The sequence below is a fragment of the Esox lucius genome, chromosome 20 (assembly GCF_011004845.1).
Source record: "Esox lucius isolate fEsoLuc1 chromosome 20, fEsoLuc1.pri, whole genome shotgun sequence".
NCBI lineage: Eukaryota > Metazoa > Chordata > Actinopteri > Esociformes > Esocidae > Esox > Esox lucius.
In genome coordinates this window covers 17,225,490-17,244,592 of record NC_047588.1, presented here as the reverse complement: position 1 = coordinate 17,244,592, position 19,103 = coordinate 17,225,490, and the positions used below count along the sequence as shown (strand labels likewise).

The following is a 19,103-nucleotide window of genomic DNA, read 5'->3' as shown; positions in this document are numbered from 1 at the left end:
CATGGAATATGTACACTTACTCTCTACACACCAGTATTCAGACACATATTCTGCATTCTGTCCGTTAACCAAAGGCCATAATTGCCATTGAACTCAAAGAACCCTTTTCCTGATCACCAGTCCTCAGAAGATTCCACTCTGACCCACCTCACCACTTCCCCAGTCTACCACCACGGCTTTAACCTTTTGCCCTCTTAAAAACAGCAGCCCAGTGAGTGGAGAGCTAGCATCACCATTAACTAACAATGGGTAGAACAGAACTCACCCCGCACTAATTATAGAAATTCACTTGGTTCACATCATATGACATTGGTTACCTGCTGGATCCTGTCATGCTGTTTCATGTGGGCCACCGTAATTCTAGCCTAGCTTCCCTATCAGACATTGCCTGAGAGAAGTGGATGTTCTTCATTGCAGCCTAGCAAGGTTGACGTGCGTCATAGGTCTGCAGGACATCAGGAGGGTCGAGTTAATGGGCCTGAACAGCTTAGCCATTTGACTGACTGGAAAGGGAATGTTTAGGGCAGGGGAAGAGAAATTAGCACCAATGTCACAGAAAGGCTTCCCATGATCCCTAGTGTGAGTGAAAAGTGGTGTCACGGTGCTTGTTAAGACAGTGAGGGAAATGAGGTTGGAGAGCTGGTTCAGGGTTTACTGGAGAAGGGTAACGGTTAGGATTAGGCAAAGGGGTTTCATTAGATGATAGACGGACAGGCTTTGGTCTTGTATGTTGTGGGAGAGCTCGGCTGAAAGGCATCAGAATGGGTTGGTTATCAGAATGACCTAATCTGACATTTTCAGGAAGATGTACAGTCTGTATCAATAAACAAGGGCTTTCTTTGTGTTTGCTGAGGAACATGCTAAGTTTAAGTTTGTGTATGTAAAATTGTAAACACAAGGTATGTGTTTTCAATGTGGTGATAAATATGACATGCGGTAAAAAGGTGCAGCAGTGTCCATCAGTTTGTTTGGGCTGTGGACGATCTGTCTCATGGATCCTGTGGAGGCTACTCTCAATGGCAAGGCCGTGCTCACAGAGCCTGCTAAGCGTCTGTGGTTTTCTTCATTTTGGGTCTGTCACAGCGGTCTGGTATTCTGCCACTTTATAGTCTCGGTTTAGGTCAAGCAAACATTACCTCAACAACTCTCTCACAGGTAGTAATATGAGAGGAATGAGAAGTACATTTGATAGGAAGGAGGAGGTATTGTTCCACTGGGTGATCTGGCTGTTGAGTGGTGGGGTGGGGGGTTTAAATATCCAAACAGACCATACACATTAAGACATATATGCAGGTTACTACTACCTTTGAGTTACTACTCCCTGTGAGGCTGATGCCTGTTTAAACACTTAGAAGTGTGCCCACACACACTAACACTTCAACAAGAGCCAACAGGCACATTATGGACACACACCATCTGATCTTGTTTCTGCTGATCACACAAACACACACTGGCATTGTGGTCCCCAGTGTGACTGCACCTGTATAAACAGGGAGAAGCTTCACGGGGCCGTAAATCCCTTTTCCAGTCGGCCCTCTGATGGACAGCGTGTTCATTGGACAGCAGCAGCTGTGTTGAAGATCACGTGGGGACACCCGAGAGATTGGCCCTGTATGATAAGCTCAAAACCGCCATGTATCACAAGCTTTAGGTAACGACTGATCTACAATTAATAATAGTTTTTTCGTGAAGCACCATATCTATAGGTTAAATACTTTGTACAGAGGTGAGGTGTTTTTTCTGTAAGCTTCCATTCTGTCATATGTGATTTCTTTAGGGTTTCAGCACTGTCTTTGGGATACTCCCAATTGTGGTCGCAGGATGGGGGTCAGGGAGAAACTGAAGCCAGGGGCACAGGAAGTGAACTCATAAAACAAACAACACCCTCTGTGAACCTGATGAACCAGTCATTCCCCCTGGGTTCGTTGGGATTGAAATACTGTAGCGTTATTCCATGTTACTGGCTCTCATAACCACTGATCCTCTTCACAGACAAATTCTGTGTTGTCACTACCAGTGATCTCTAACTGTAATATAAACCTAAAGAGGTCCTAGGCAGTCCTTCCTCAAGAGGATTCCCTTCTGGGTCTTTGGATGTGACTTGTTGAGCCAAATGGTACTGCATTAATAAAAAACTGCTGAAATGACAATGAAGGGATTTTCCTTACTTGTATATTAGAGTCTTTGAAATTGTTGTAAAAGACAGTTGCTCTGAAATGGACTGAAACTGCCCAGTGTTTCAGAAAAAATAAATACCTGTACTTATAAGCAGATTTTCTGTATTGAAACAGTGTAGATGTACCCTGACAACAGAATGGCATGGTATCGGTCATAACAAATATTGTGTGTGTGTGTGGGCATTATGTTTGTGTGTATGTGTAAGGTGTACATATGCACAGTATGTTTGCGTTTTTGTAACATGTTTATATGTATACTGTATCTACAGTGTTGGTGTGTATCTACAGTCTGTGTGTGGGCGTAGCTGCATCCTGATTTGATTAATTAGCGGACCTCTGGGATAGTCTGGCACTAACTAGGGAACAGCCATTTGTTTCCCACAGAGCAGTTTGTGAGTGTGGCATATCATCAAGGTCATAGTGTACTAACAGCATTTCTGACTACAACCCGGGAGTAAACAAGAGAAAACATTAGCCTTTTTTTGCATAATCATTTAGATGTTTCAGTTTACGTTGGAATGTGTGGAAAGACAAGCCCAATGAGGTTTGTGGCCTGGAACGAAGGGATTTGTGATCGCTGAACTTGAATGTCCAGACTCCTTTTTTCCCAGCATGCATGAAGTAGTATTTTTTATGTGTTTAGCTACAGAAAGTTGAATTGAACGATTCTTTTCCCCCTGTGTCTCCAGTTTCTCTGTCTCCCTCCGTGTTCTTTGTCTGGTTTCTATCTCTTTGTTCCTCCATCAGTACACGCTGAAATCAAGTTACCTGCCAGGCACTCCGTGGCAGGTATTCTTTTTTGCTCTTTTCTTTCCTCAACACAATACTCTCTCTCTCCCTCTCTCTGGGGTCCTCTCTTCCCCTGTATCCATTTCTCCATCTGTCTGTTTTCCCCTCCCCCTCCACTCCGGGCCCCTTTATTTCTTGCTTAGGTCTCTCTTTTTCTCCCTCACTTCTTTCAGCCTCTTGCTCACATGGATCATCCTCTCCATGATAGTTCCTTTACCTAAGTATCTGGGTTTCATTCTCTTTCGCCCTCTTATTCACACTCCCTGTTGGAACTCCTCCCTCTGCTTGCTAGATTATTTCTTCCACTGGATCACTGTACAGTTTATACCTTTATTGTAACTCCATTCCTTTTGTTAGGTTTAGACAGAGACAATCTATGGTGTTAGGATGACCTCATCAAGCTGCGACTCTCTGGTTGTTGTATGAGACAAGGATGTCAGCTCTTGCCTCTATTGTTTGCTTTGGTTTGTTCACTTATGATATCTTGCTTCTTCTCTCTAGGGTATTCTAGGGTAATGTATTACCTTGGTTCATGTATTAACTAGGGTAATGTATTACCCAGGTCTATGTATTACCCAGGTTCATGTAGTAACTAGGGTCATGTATTACCTTGGTTCATGTATTGGTCCCAATCAATACAAACAGAGGTTTCCAAGATTTTATTTTGGCAAATCTCATTCACTGCTGTGTAAATTCGTATAGAACAATAAAGTTACAATAATTCAAAGAAGTGTCCTGAACTTTTAAAATGAGAGAGGAGATTTGGACCTACCAGACCCTCAACTAGGCTGCTGAAGAGTGGACATGGAGTAGAAAGAATTGAATGGGGTCAATGGGGCAGATTGTCGAGGGAACAGATTTTATCTGGAGAGAGTGGGGAAAAACAGGTTAATGCATAGATACGTTTGTTGTGTGAGGGACCACTGGACTCAAGTGGATAGACAGGTGTGGATGTTATCAACCTGCCTTTCAATGTGGTTGACAAAGTCATCCACAGACAGGTGATATGGAGGGGAGCAGGTGGAGGAGAGAGAGGAAGATGGCAACGTTTCCTAGGGAAAGAGGAAGATGGCCCTCAGCCCTTTAAAAACAGAGGGACTGGCACTAAGCCTTTCCCCATCACACACGGGGGTCAACTGTAATGAGATGCTTGGCTGTGGCAGACCTACTGTGTAGCATGCAAGGCGACAGGACTAATTCCCCTGTGTTATGGCCACATGCTGACTGCCACTAACTCTGTCATTTCAGGCCAAGGAGACCTTCCTCTGATGTCTCAGTAAACTCAAAGGACAGCCATCCTGTCTGGCACGCCTAAGTGTAGTTCTCTAAACACTCATGCTTGTTATTGTTTATGTCATTTTATGGCTTATATTTTCATTAAGGACACTTGGCATATTGTCTTTTGGATATAGACCATGGTCATTAATTGTTATTATTTATTATGAAGTCATCCAAAGCTTGTGTGTGTTCCAATGAATTCTACAGGATAAAAGTAGAAAAAACGCACACCTTAGTTGACGAGGTGCTGGCTAAAAGGTACGGAATGGAAACAAAATGAATGAAAAAGCTGCACACACTAAACTCAAATGCATATCATTTTTTTAATAAGACCAACGTTTCGACAGACACACTGTCTTCATCAGGGTACAATGAAATCTAACATGAACCTTCTGTGTGTTTCTGTCTTGTCATTAGTTGCTCATCATTTGGAGGTTAGTTAACCGCTGTTTCACCCTAAGATAAGACCCCACACTGAAAATGCTAATGTTTAAATGTAATCCAAATGATCGGCCTTATGACGCATTGAACCATTTATCTTCTGAAGTGTTATGTAGTTTGCTCACATACTTCTACAATTTTCAAAAATAAGTACAGGTGCTGGTCATAAAATTAGAATATCATCAAAAAGTTGATTTATTTCAGTAATTCCATTCAAAAAGTTAAACTTGTATATTATATTAATTCATTACACACAGACTGATATACAAACCCGATTCCAAAAAAGTTGGGACACTGTACAAATTGTCAGTAAAACAGGAATGGAATAATTCACAAATCTCATAAACGTATATTTAATTCACAATGGAATATAGGTAACATATTGAATGTTGAAAGTGAGAAATTTTGTAATGTCATGCGAAATATTGGCTCATTTTGGATCTCATAAGAGCTACACATTCCAAAAAAGTTGGGACAGGTAGCAATAAGAAGCTAAATATACAGATAAGGAACAGCTGGAGGACCAATTTGCTACTTATTATGTCAATTGGCAACATGATTGGGTATAAAAAGAGCCTCTCAGAGTGGCAGTGTCTCTCAGAAGTCAAGATGGGCAGAGGATCACCAATTCCCCCAATGCTGCGGCGAAAAATTGTGGAGCAATATCAGAAAGGAGTTTCTCAGAGAAAAATTGCAAAGAGTTTGAAGTTATCATCATCTACAGTGCATAATATCATCCAAAGATTCAGAGAATCTGGAACAATCTCTGTGCGTAAGGGTCAAGGCCGGAAAACCATACTTGATGCCCGTGATCTTTGGGCCCTCAGACGGCACTGCATCACATACAGGAATGATACTGTAATGGAAATCACAACATGGTCTCAGGAATACTTCCAGAAAACATTGTCGGTGAACACAATCTACCGTGCCATTCGCAGTTGCCGGCTAAAACTCTATAGGTCAAAAAAGAAGCTGTATCTAAACAGGGTTCCAGAAGCACAGGCATTTACTCTGGGCCAAGGCTCATTTAAAATGGACTGTGGCAAAGTGGAAAAGTGTTCTGTGGTCAGACAAATCAAAATTTGAAGTTCATTTTGGAAAACTGGGACGCCATGTTATCCGGACTAAAGAGGACAAGGACGATCCAAGTTGTTATCAGCGCTCAGTTCAGAAGCCTGCATCTCTGATGGTATGGGATTGCATGAGTGCATGTGGCATGGGCAGCCTACACATCTGGAAAGGCACCATCAATGCTGACAGTTATATCCAAGTTCTAGAACAACATCTGCTCCCATCCAGACGTCGTCTCTTTCAGGGAAGACCTTGCATTTTCCAACATGACAATGCCAGACCACATACTGCATCAATTACAATGTCATGGCTGCATAGAAGAAGGATCCGGGTACCGAAATGGCCAGCTTGCAGTCCAGATCTTTCACCCATAGAAAACAATTGGCGCATCATAAAGAGGAAGGTGCGACAAAGAAGACCTAAGACAGTTGAGCAATTAGAAGCCTGTATTAAACAAGAATGGGACAACATTCCTATTCATAAACTTGAGCAACTTGTCTCCTCAGTCCCCAGAAGTTTGCAGTCTGTTATAAAAAGAAGAGGGGATGCCACACAGTGGTAAACATGGCTTTGTCCCAACTTTTTTGAGATGTGTTGATACCATGACATTTTTAATAAACATATTTTTCCCTTAAATGATACATTTTCTCAGTTTAAACATTTGAAATGTTATCTATAATATTAACATTTGAAACTTCCACATCATTGCATTCAGTTTTTATTCACAATTGTACAGTGTCCCAACTTTTTTGGAATCGAAAATGTTAATATTACTTAAGACAAATAAAAACAAAATTTGGCCAACTGAAAAGTATGAACATGAAAAGTATGAGCATGTACAGCACTCAATACTTAGTTGGGGCTCTTTTTGCCTGAATTACTGCAGCAATGCGGCGTGGCATGGGGTCAATCAGTCTGTGGCACTGCTCAGGTGTTATGAGAGCCCAGGTTGCTCTGATAGTGGTCTTCAGCTCTTCTGCATTGTTGGGTCTGGCGTATCGCATCTTCCTCTTCACAATACCCTATAGATTTTCTATAGGGTTAAGGTCAGGCGAGTTTTCTGGCCATTTGAGAACAGGGATGCCATGGTCCTTAAACCAGGTATTGGTAGCTTTGGCACTGTGTGCAGGTGCCAAGTCCTGTTGGAAAAAGAAATCTGCATCTCCATAAAGTTGGTCAGCAGCAGGAAGCATGAAGTGCTCTAAAACTTCCTGGTAGATGGCTGCGTTGACCTTGGACCTCAGAAAACACAGTGGACCAACACCAGCAGATGACATGGCACCCCAAAACATCACTGACTGTGGAAACTTTACACTGGACTTCAAGTAACGTGGATTCTGTGCCTCTCCTCTCTTCCTCCAGACTCTGGGACCTTGATTTCCAAAGGAAATGCAAAATTTACTTTCATCAGAGAACATAACTTTGGACCACTCAGCAGCAGTCCAGTCCTTTTGGTCTTTAGCCCAAGCGAGACGCTTCTGACGCTGTGTATTGTTCAAGAGTGGCTTGACACAAGGAATGCGACAGCTGAAACCCATGTCTTGCATACGTCTGTGCGTGGTGGTTCTTGAAGCACTGACTCCAGCTGCAGTCCACTCTGTGAATCTCCCCCACATTTTTGAATGGGTTTTGTTTCACAATCCTCTCCAGGGTGCGGTTATCCCTATTGCTTGTACACTTTTTTTTACCACATCTTTTCCTTGCTTTCATCTGTCTATTAATGTGCTTGGACGCAGAGCTCTGTGAACAGCCAGCCTCTTTGTGTCTTGCCCTCCTTGTGCAAGGTGTCAATGGTCGTCTTTTGGACAGCTGTCAAGTCAGCAGTCTTCCCCATGATTGTGTAGCCTACAGAACTAGACTGAGAGACCATTTAAAGGCCTTTGCAGGTGTTTTGGGTTAATTAGCTGATTAGAGTGTGGCACCAGGTGTCTTCAATATTGAACCTTTTCACAATATTCACATTCTCTGAGATACTGAATTTGGGGTTAGTTGTCAGTTATAACCATCAAATTTATAATAAATAAACACTTGAAATATATCAGTCTGTGTGGAATGAATATATAAATCATACAAGTTTCACTTTTTGAATGGAATTACTGAAATAAATCAACTTTTTGATGATATTCTAATTTTATGACCAGCACTTGTATGCTTCCAGGTGAAGGTTTCGCATTTTATTTGCATGTAGACATTATAATGGAGAGAGGGAGGTTTTCAATGCAAAGGCAATATAAACTAAACCTTTAGGACTTGAGATTTTTTATATATTTGCATTTCTTAGGACGACAGGACTTGTGTGTAGTATGAATGATTGGATTAGGTATTGTAGTGTCATTTTAGTAACTGGTGTTGGGTAACATTACGGGCCAACCGCCAGATAACACCATAGAAGAAGAATGTAATAATACCCTTCTTACCAATCACAGTATGTGAATGTCAAGGAAAACAAGATGTCAAGGAAAGCTAGAAAATGCATCACAATGAAGCACAATAACCCCTAAACAACCCACATGTTAGCAATCTATGCACAAATAAGGACCATGCAGCCACTTTCAAGTGGATGTACACATTAAGCTGTATTCATGCAACAGGAAGTCTGATTAATGTACTTCCTGTGAATTATGTCAACACTGAAGCTCTAGCAAAGATACTTTAGATGAGATCACAATTGGTTTAGCCGAAATATAGGATGTCAGCAGTGGTGTAGTGGTGCTTGGAGAGGTGGATATACCGGAATTTTGGCATTTTCTTCTCCAAATGGCTCATTAAAAAATAGAAATGTGCCCTTGCATGAGAAATTATACAAGAAACCGTGACATGGACATTGATTGCACTAAAATTATAAATTCCAATTGGTCTTTTAGTCAAAGCCAACCCAAGCTGTACTACGCTGGCCTGGGATTTTGTGCAAGTGTGAGTCAGTCATTTCCTGACACACCTGGGGACACACATCTGGGGGCACCCACCCACCTTCAACACACACATTTTGCAAATTAATATTTAATCCAGTCATCAATTACATTTTTCTGTAAAACATTTCTAACACCATATACATTGGGACCCAAGTTTTAGAACTACCCTAACTTACCCAGTATCGTCTTGCATCCTAACCAGAGGTTTTTGGACATTAAATCTTTCCGTTGCTCTAATGTACACAGGTCTGGCAAGTCATTGGTGTCCATGAAGAACAAAAAACATACAGTATACTATCTGAAAGTGCAGATGACATGCCCAATATACACCACAACAAGATTGCAATCTAGCGAACTAGCTACCAGTCCTGATATCAGCTTCACTACACGCATTTTCCAATTGAACTAGCTACCATTTTCGCCAAAAATCATCAACAGTAAAGTTAGCTAGAAGTCGTTAGATAGATAGATAGATAGCTAACTAAGGCTGCTAATGGAGGAGTACTGCCAAATCACACCATTGATAAAATGATTTAAAAATATGTAATGTATGGATATACTATGCACTATACATGGTGGATCTGATTGCTTTCAAAATCTTGGGTAATATTTACTACATGGTCCGAAGCACTATCATCTTTCAGCACCTGTGCCGGCGGTTGCAGTTGCATTTATTCGTTCGGACAAATGAAAATGTTGTTTGCTGAGGTCGCTTCATAATGCATTTCGGAAGTATCGTTAACTTTAGAAAATATTATTTTGCCTCTGTGAGAAAAAAAACTGAATATCCTGGCAAACATAAATATGTGACTGAAGTGATATAAGGTTCTGAATGACTAGCTAATCAAAGCAATTTAATGTCAGTCACGTGCACATAATTTTTTCTTTTGCAAAATGTTGCGTTTGTAATTATTCACATGCGACTGTCTTTTGTATGCTACTTTTTGCATGTTTTATCTATTAGAAAAATTATGTATATTGCAGATACGGTCACTGTACTTCATTGATACGCATCAGTAAGAAGTGAGTATACACTATGTCTGCTGACAGAAAGTGGCTACAGCGTATACCCTCCACTAATCCACTGGTTAGGAGTGGGTATACCGCGTATACCTGCGTATGCCCTCCACTACAACACTGGATTTCAGTGTCAACCAAAATGGTTGGACTTAGCATACAAACCCATTTCTAAACAACCTTTTTCAGAACATTGTCTGTTTGTTTCTCCTCTTCCTTTTTAGTTTTGTTGTGTCTGAGTCTGAGGCTGTTTAGTTGCAGGAAGGGGAATTGAGAAGTGAATGACCTGTATTCATAGACACACTGAAGATAACAAATGTTCACACAAGTCAAAAAAGTGAGCACATTCTTTATAGCTCAGGCAAAATCTGCACTGTTTTCCCACTAAAAACAACAGATGCCAACATCCCAGTCTGAAGAGGAAGTAAGACTTCCTGAGTCCTGCTGCTTTCAGATAGCACACTTTGTAGAAATATGAAAGTATACAAGCCTCTCTGTCCATCTCATCAGACACTCATTTGACTTAATCTGACGTGCACACTTGGCTTTGTATGTTGTGACTATGAAATGTTAAAAGTTGCTGCAGGAAAGCAGTTTGACGCATTGGACATTTACTCATCTGTGCATATGGCATGAAAACATATTTTACATTTGTATTTTGACCTGGCATTTAAATGGATATATCCATTCTATTTAGAATATCTCTGCATACCCAATAACTACATGTGAACTGCCTAACACTGTACCTATACCTGGTGTGAGTAGTTTTGGCTTGTGCATGCCAACCTTTTGATTAAACATTAGCATCAATAAACCTTGATCCTAGATTAACAAACCCCACTTTATTACTTACAGTAAATCAGTTATGCCACTTCCTTTTAATACCCTAAAAAGATGACACATGAAACCTTATATAGAGACCCATGCGATTCCAGTAAGAATTTACTAAACAAAGCATTAGCTATGCTAGCTCGCTGACTGGTTTTAACCAAAGGTTGTAGTTAACCACTGAGGGATATAGGCTATAATTCTCCCCGACTGTAGACTGAAATGATATGCATTTTAGACTGCTATGCAAAGAACCATGGAACTCTGACCTCATGGGTAATCAAGCATTTTTTTAGATCACTGTTTTTTCTTGAACACAGCTGCTTGTTAACAGCTTTTTTTCTCTGTCCTATTGTTTGAGGTCAGACTTCAGATTATGGCGTAGTGGTGGTCAGGGACAAGCATCTGGACTCAGGGGAGTACTGACTACCAATCCTCAGGTGTGATTTGGATACTGCTGTTGTGACCTTGATCAGCAGACTCACGCCTCTGCCAGACCAGATCCCCCAATTGTGTTGTGAATGCATCGTTTTGTTGCAAGCCCTTTCCACATCGCTACACATTATTTTTTGATTTACGACGCATCTTTAAATACATGCTGATATGTGCGGTCGCTGGTTATTCTGCCCTTTTTGGTTTTTCAGACGATATTTATAGAGACATAAATGCTACAAATAATGCATGGAGGAAGATTTCATCCGATATCTGGCTATCAGCTCAGCAGCTTTAAGTTGTTGGCTGTACAAAAGTTCTGAACGTTTCATTATGTTAGCAACTGCTGCATACAAACGCTGTTCTAGCCTCAACCTGTATAGGTATTTTAATAAGTGTGTGTAGAGCAGTGTATCTGGCAGCTTTTTGTCCGTTTTAGTCATTACAATTATAATTATGTAGGCCATACTTTTTATAAAAATATTTAATATATTTACAAATATATTCACTTAATTCTGTTCTGACTATGCTTTTTGGAGATTATATGCACAATGTACTTATACATTGACAGTTTCCAGTTTGAATAATGCACACGTTTTGGTGCACGAGTAGGAAAAATCCAACGCATGCAACACCCCAAACGTGATTTATTAGCAAAGGGAACGCATAGTGTCGTATGTCTTTGCATCATAACGCACATGTTAATTGGAAATGATTGAACTTCCGTTGTTACGCATAGACATGACGGATTTGGTCTGGCCAAGGCGCCAGCCTCTGCAAAGGCAGGTAGCAGAACAGAACACATGTTTACAGTTGCTCACTGTACTGTAGATGGAAAATGGTGGTAAGAAGAGTATAACAATGACACAGTCTTGTTTAGCATCCTTATCCTATATTGCCTTTCTGCAGTGTTCAATGCAGTGATTCCAGCTGGGTGGTTTTACTGGTCTGATCCCGCAGCCCCTTTCAGCTTGCTGAGCTCAACACCTTGCTGTGTGGTTAACCTGTCTTCTACTACAGCGTTAGGAAAGGCACTTTAATAAGCGAGATTACTTTTCGATTTTGTAATTAGCCATCCTCTGGTATCCACATAGTCTGAGGGCGAGCCAAGGACATTGATTCAGGAGTGTCCTGGGAGAGATGCGAAGGGGGTGGGGAGTGATGGAGAGTTAGAAGGCTTGGGCCACATACTGAACAGTGTATCGTCTTCGATGTAGTAAGGTTATATATCAGGAAGGCTTCGGGCAGAGCTTCATTCTGAGGCTTTAACAGCAGCTTGGCTTTTCTTCCCCACAGCCTCGCCCTCTTGTCATTAAAAAGTGATTACTCCCATTTGGTAACAATTTTCAGCATCACGCTGTTCAGAAACGGCATTGTGGCATTCTTCCCCTCGATTAAATGTTCCTAGAAGCCCCCTCCCCTCTCTCTCTCTCTCTCTCTCTCTCTCTCTCTCTCTCTCTATCGCTCACTGTCTTTCACTCCTTTTTCCCACCCCATCCCCCCATCGGCCCTGAGTCACATGATTCTAATCCAGTCTGTTAATCCGCTAACGAGGAGAGAGATAAGGAAAGAAGGGCTGACAGAAAAGGAGAGAGGTACAGTGAGCGAGAACCATACAGAGGTAAGGAAAGAGAGAGAAGGCGAGAGGAAACGAGGGAGACAAGGAGCGAGTGTGTTTGCTGGATAGATAGATGGGGGAGGGGAATTCTATCAGCGCGCCAGATATCTGGCATAAGTCAGTTCTATAGAAATAGGGCTCAGCAAGGCTGTCTTGACTGCTGGAGCTGACTGTGCTTTAGTGGAGTGAGGGGGCGAGTCCGGTAACAGCCTAATATCCTACCTTGGCTCTGCGGGGACAAAGTGGATTATACACCCTGCTGCTGCAGAGCTCACCCTAATACACCCTGCTGCTGCAGAGCTCACCCTAATACACCCTGCTGCTGCAGAGCTCACCCTAATACACCCTGCTGCTGCAGAGCTCACCCTAATACACCCTGCTGCTGCAGAGCTCACCCTAATACACCCTGCTGCTGCAGAGCTCACCCTAATACACCCTGCTGCTGCAGAGCTCACCCTAATACACCCTGCTGCTGCAGAGCTCACCCTAATACACCCTGCTGCTGCAGAGCTCACCCTAATACACCCTGCTGCCAGTTAAGCCAGTCAGACATCCTGTACACCAGGAGATGCTGGATGAGATGGACCCCGCTCCGATACACTTAAACTCTATGGACTAATCAGACTGAGTAGCTTAGACAGATTTATCAAGCCTAGCCTTGTGGCCCAGGGCCAGACAAACTCTGCACCTGTTTTCTTCAAAACGGAGTAGATGTAAATGTGGCTTTGTGGAAACGCGAGGGACCCACTGTCCTCAGACTTAACTGTCTCCTGTCCATCCTTACCCTGTTCTTCCACGCTTCCACCATCCTGGCTGTAGCTGGTCACAGCACCTGCATGTTGCATGGGTCAGTGCTGCAGTTAAAACACGATTCCCCTTCTAATTAGTGCTGGCTGTGTGCTGGTGGAGTTTTGAGTCTCCAAAATATTTCGTCTCAGAACTATCTGCCGGGTCACATTTTTAATTAGCTAATGTAAGGACGGATGGGTTTTAAGACCTCTCGCTCATTCTTTCCTTTCATCCCTTCACCGTCTCTGAACTCTTTCCTGTGGGTGTGTCCTATTCCCGTGATTGGGAGGCACAAAGGAATGTCCTGAATGAGTTCAACACAATGGGGGTCCCAAGAGTTTTGTTTAGGTTCCCCTAACCCCTGACGAATGTTTAGTTCTTTTCTCTCCATGATTGCAGTCAGGTTGTAGTTTTGTGGCAAGTTCCTGTGAGGGCTTTAACCCTTTGTTGCCGTAACTGTATGGGGCAGCAGTGTGAGTTTCTCAACATGTTGTCCGTTTTTTGTTTTAGAGCAACTGACCAACCGCCAAAGATTGCTAGATTTGGTCCCTGAGCTGATAGAGTGAGCATGTTATTTTGTCAACATGCACAGCCCTCATTGCTGCCAGGTGACTCCTGTGTTCTCAGTCAACTTACCTCTAATAAACATGAAAAGATAACAAAACGTCAAACATATGACATAGAATACCATTTTGAGTCATTTCCCAATAGAATTTGATGGTACAGTTAGTTTACTAAAGATGCTGTTCCTGATGGACCTATAAGTGATATAGCTACAGTGGGTACGGAACTTCATAGTAAGGTCACTAATGTTGAATTGATAATAAGCTGCGACCAGTAAGGAAACACAGAGGCTTGACATTTAAGATTTACCACATTGTCTGTGTTCACAATGTCAGGAGATTAGTTTTGGACTAAAGGGCCACCGGCTGTGAGAAGCTGCATGGAACCTGACTGGTGTGGATGCTGAGCAGCACAGAACACACACAGAACACACCCAGTACACACCCAGAACACACACAGACAAACAGCCCGGAGAAAAGACTGGTGCTCTAGTCTGAACACACCCAGGCAGACAGACAGACAGACAGACAGACAGCCAGTAGCATAGACAGGTGCTCTAGTCTGAACACACCCAGGCAGACAGACAGACAGACAGACAGCCAGAAGCATAGACAGGTGCTCTAGTCTGAACACACCCAGGCAGACAGACAGGAGAAAAGACTGGTGCTCTAGTCTGAACACACCCAGGCAGACAGACAGCCAGGAGAAAAGACTGGTGCTTTAGTCTGAACAAACCCAAGCAGACAGACAGGAGAAAAGACTGGTGCTCTAGTCTGAACACACCCAGGCAGACAGACAGCCAGGAGAAAAGACTGGTGCTTTAGTCTGAACAAACCCAAGCAGACAGACAGAGACAAACAGACAGACAGTAGCATAGACAGGTGCTCTAGTCTGAACACACCCAGGCAGACAGACAGGAGAAAAGACTGGTGCTCTAGTCTGAACACACCCAGGCAGACATGTTGGGATAAAATAATGCACCATTCTTAGAACACCTGGATATTACAGATGCAACTAACTGTGGAACATCCACACTGCGGACACACATACATGGATACACACTTATTAGCATAGTGCACATGTACAGAATTTCCTCGATTCACAAGGGCGCCAGTTACTATTCTACACACACACACTCTGAATACACTCTCACCCTGAATGCTCTTGAGTAATGCTGATGCAGCGTGCAGAGCACTGTAGTGTGATAATGAGATTAAAGACAGTGTATAGTACAGTACTGGCCCATTGTCCTCGGGCTGTCAGTCTCTGTGTGGGAGGGAGAGAGGAGACTGGGAGACACGCAGAGAGAAAGAGAGAAAAAGACAAGGGGAGAGAGAGCGAGCGAGAGCCTATAGCTCCTTTCCTGAAAACGACACTTTTACAATTCCTCATGCACCAGCTGTCCTCTAGGGAAACGTACTGCATAGCTAAAACAATGCACATGCCCCTACGAACGTATAAGGAGAGCGGAGCAACTGATCGCAGCTCTGGAATATATAGACCTGGTCATATTACATTTCTGGGACTCAATATCTGCATAGATTGCATGAGACTGTGCTGATTTTTCTTTCTTTTCTTTACAGAACAAAGAGAAGGAGCGGATGAAGGAGAGGGAGAAGGAGGCGCGGGAGCGGGAGGCACGCTACAGCAATGGCCACCTCTTCACCTCCCTCACTGTGTCGGCCACCACACTCTGTTCCGCCTGCAACAAGAGCATCACGGCCAAGGAGGCCCTCAGCTGTCCCAGTGAGTACCATACTTTAAACAGCTCGCATTCACCAAGCACTTCAGATTGTTTCTGAAGGTGTCTGTGTGTGAGGTACAGATCCCCTCTTCCTTCTGTAGCCCTGCCATTTGAAGGTCATGTACCATCAGTCGGTGAGCATGGCCCAGACTCCAGGATATCAGCAGTGTGTAAGTTTGCAGGGAGGCTGTTCAAGCATAACGTAAGCAGCTTACAGCAAAGTCCCTGCCCGTAAAAAAAAAAAAAAAATATTATTAAAGAACATAGTCATCAGCATTGACCAAGCTCCTCTTAAAAACAGATTATTAGTGAGTGTGTGTTGTTGATGCCTGGCAGGTGTTCTGGTATACGAGTCTTGGTTTAAACAGACACGATTAGCATCTGAAACACACCCACACTATACTGTTCTACTGACCAAGACCTAATGTCATTACCAACAACATTATGGAGAATATTGATGTATTGAGGGTTTTTCACATCAGTGGGCCTACAGACGTCTGGCTCCAGGGTTTATATATTGGACTGTTAGGATGACCTTGTCTTCTGAGGATGACCTTCTTCTCTTCTGTGTGTGTGTGTGTGTATGTGTAGGTAAGGTAGTACAGGGGGAGAGAGGGGGTGGAATAACATTGCTTAGGGGAAAAGGGTGATCAAAAGACCGGCAAGAGAGCAGGAGATAGACGCTAGAAAAACTAGATTGACATAAGAAGGGTTTTAAAGGAAGCCTATGTAAAATAAAGAGGTAGAGATACGGTAGGGCCTGTGGTTTTGAGGTACACTAGATAATATGTGGATCACAAATAGTCCATTAGAAAAAGAGAAAGACTGAAGGACACAGGGAGGATCAGGGAGAAGATGGTATCCCTCCCTCCCTCTCTTTGAGAATCAATCAGTTGCTGACTTCCAGGAGAGCCCCCTCCCTCTGCCGAGTCCAGACAATAGTGTCAGTGTGTGGGGAGCACAGATCAGACGGTCGGCCTCTCTCTCCGCTGGCCTGGAGGAACAGCTGGGGAGAGGGAAGGGGGTGGGGAGAGGGGAACGGTGGAGTGAGAGAAGGCAGACTGGAGGGCCGGCAAATCAAGGATAAGATGTGATATAAGGAAGAGTAAAAAGGAAAGGAGAAAGAGGGGGAAAGAGGAGTGTAAGGAAACGAGGGCAGGGAGAGAAAGAGTCATCAAGAGCAAGACAAAGGAAGACAGAGATGTATGCAAAGCAGGATGGACGAAGCATGATGACACTGGTAAACAAAAAGAAAGAGGAAGTCCGTTCTGAGAACTGGGTTTGTGTGTTATACTTACCTCATTTTGAAACCACCCTTAAAGAGACAGAGAACCATGTGAATTGATATTTGTGTTTATCATTAAATCCATATGTTTCAATCCAACGTGTCTATTTATTAGGTACACAACCAATGGGACAATGGGTCTCTCCTGTAGACCGTTAGTCATGAGGCCGTGGCGTTTTGTGGAAAGCAGGTGGACAGGCATCCATTTACTGTTTGATTGACCGTTAGAATGTCCCAAATGAGTGACCCCAGTGGTTCCCAGTGGTTCTGTTGCGACTGCCGTCCTGGGCTTTTCACACACCACAGCGTAGGTTTTACATAGACTTCTGTGACACACAACATCCACTCCATTGAAGCTCTGTGGCAAAAGGAGAGAGGGATGGCAGAAATTATTCAAGTTAACAGGTAAGCCACAACCAGGTGAATAATAGGTTAATAACAGATGATTAACAGTACAACAGTGGTGGGCAGAATAGAACCATGGAACGTATAACCTAGAAGGTCTTTAGTATAAGATGAGGCAGACTGTTTGATGGATGACTGTACCACTGTCCGATCTGCAGTCAATGAGTTAAGCCATCGAGTCAGCATGAACCAACATCCCTGTGGAAGGTTTCCAACACCTTCTGGAATCCCTGCTTCAAATAATTCAGTGTTCTGGAGGCATTGGGTTCTGACCTGGAATGTTTACTCCTAAAGTAAAAGAGGGATGCTTTTTGTCTACGTTGATGGAATGTTTGTATGGATGAATTGTACCCTTCAACGGGAGCTCTATCTTCAACCTCGTTACTTTGACCCCTCATGGCTCAGATGACAAGTCTCAAATGAGGAAGACGAGGAGGAGGGAGGGGTCAGAGAGAGGGCGGGGGTACAGTGAGCCATGGGCGTAGGGGGAGAAGGAGATGGAAAGCTCTTGGCATGGAGGGTAATTACAGGTCTGCTGTCAAAGGAGGAATTTTTATGTCGGATTTTCATCTGTGAGTATGCACCCGTGTGTGTGTGTGTGTGTGTGCGTGGGGGGGTTGTGTTCCGGCACCTCAGACACACATTGCTGGGGCAGTGAGGTAGAACAGCTGGAGCTCAGTTAGAGCACGGGTCATAGGCTATTGATTTGGGTGGGGGGCATAAATCAGGTCTGTGGTTTGGATCTGGTTCTGTATGTGTATTGGGCTCAAGTGGGCTTGAATAATTTATCATTGCAAATTACACCAGAGGTGAGAGCGGAGGCGTATTCCACTGGAGATAATGGAATAGAAGGAGGCGATCAGTAGAGAGAGACGGAGGCTGTTGTGACGTCCCTGTAGTGTTTGGCTTCTCTCTTTCTGTATTTTAAATTTGAACCGGTTAAGATATTTGGAGTCTATTTGACTGAGAGTAGGATCTGATTTGGTTCAGGCAGCATGCGTTAATTCACTGTCAATTAGTCTCGAAGGTCGACATGGAAAAAAATGACATTTTCCCCCCGTTTTTATGTTATTAATTCCTGTCACGTCACGCTGCCATTAGGACAGTTGACTAATGTGTGGCAGTCAGGAGGAAGCCGGCAGGCCCAGTAGAGATGTGGAATAGCACCGTCTCTAGCAGCTCCTCTTTACTGACCGCAGGTTTAGAGGATTAAACAGTCTATGGTGAAGCCCACGTCTGTTGAGAGAGGGGCTTTTCTCTTTGTTTGACGGATCAGTGTAACAGCCCCTGGCTCCCCCTCCTTCCCTCAGCACTGCCCCTTTTGCCCCAACACACAGCTGCTACCTCCCTCCCTGACTGTGTTCTAGACTCGGTGCATCTGGTCGCCGGCGTGTGGCGGATTAACACACTGTCTGCCAGACACTCCTAGGTCCTCTCTGCTTCCACGGCCATGCTGGTTCCTAACCGCTACCATGACAGAGGAGTGGAGGTTAACTCGGTTAACCCTCTCCTGTTTAACACCGATACAGAGGCGTAATGCCTCGAGACGGAGCGCTTTTCTCGTTCGGGAATCCCACCACTGAAGAGTTTCGGTATTTCACACGTTGTGGTGGAGGAGAGCCGTCGAGCCACTGTTTGTAGATCCGTCCCTGCAACCTGCCTTTGTTTGATGACGCCCGTGTGGAAGGGACGGGAGAGGGACATTGTCATTTGATCACGGTCACTCCACTTGCTTCCTCTCCCTGATTACCTC

The 19,103-nt window shown here is 43.6% G+C and overlaps 1 protein-coding gene across 3 annotated transcripts in view; it reads left to right on the top strand.

The window, feature by feature from the left end:
• arhgef2 (rho/rac guanine nucleotide exchange factor (GEF) 2) overlaps positions 1–19,103 on the top strand; it is a 63,881-nt gene that overhangs the window by 26,852 nt on the left and 17,926 nt on the right. For all 3 annotated transcript variants that reach the window (XM_010885123.5, XM_010885125.4, XM_010885124.5), the window contains one exon: positions 15,500–15,662. In XM_010885123.5, the coding sequence (XP_010883425.2) occupies positions 15,500–15,662 (163 nt within the window). The remainder of the gene's footprint in view (positions 1–15,499; positions 15,663–19,103) is intronic.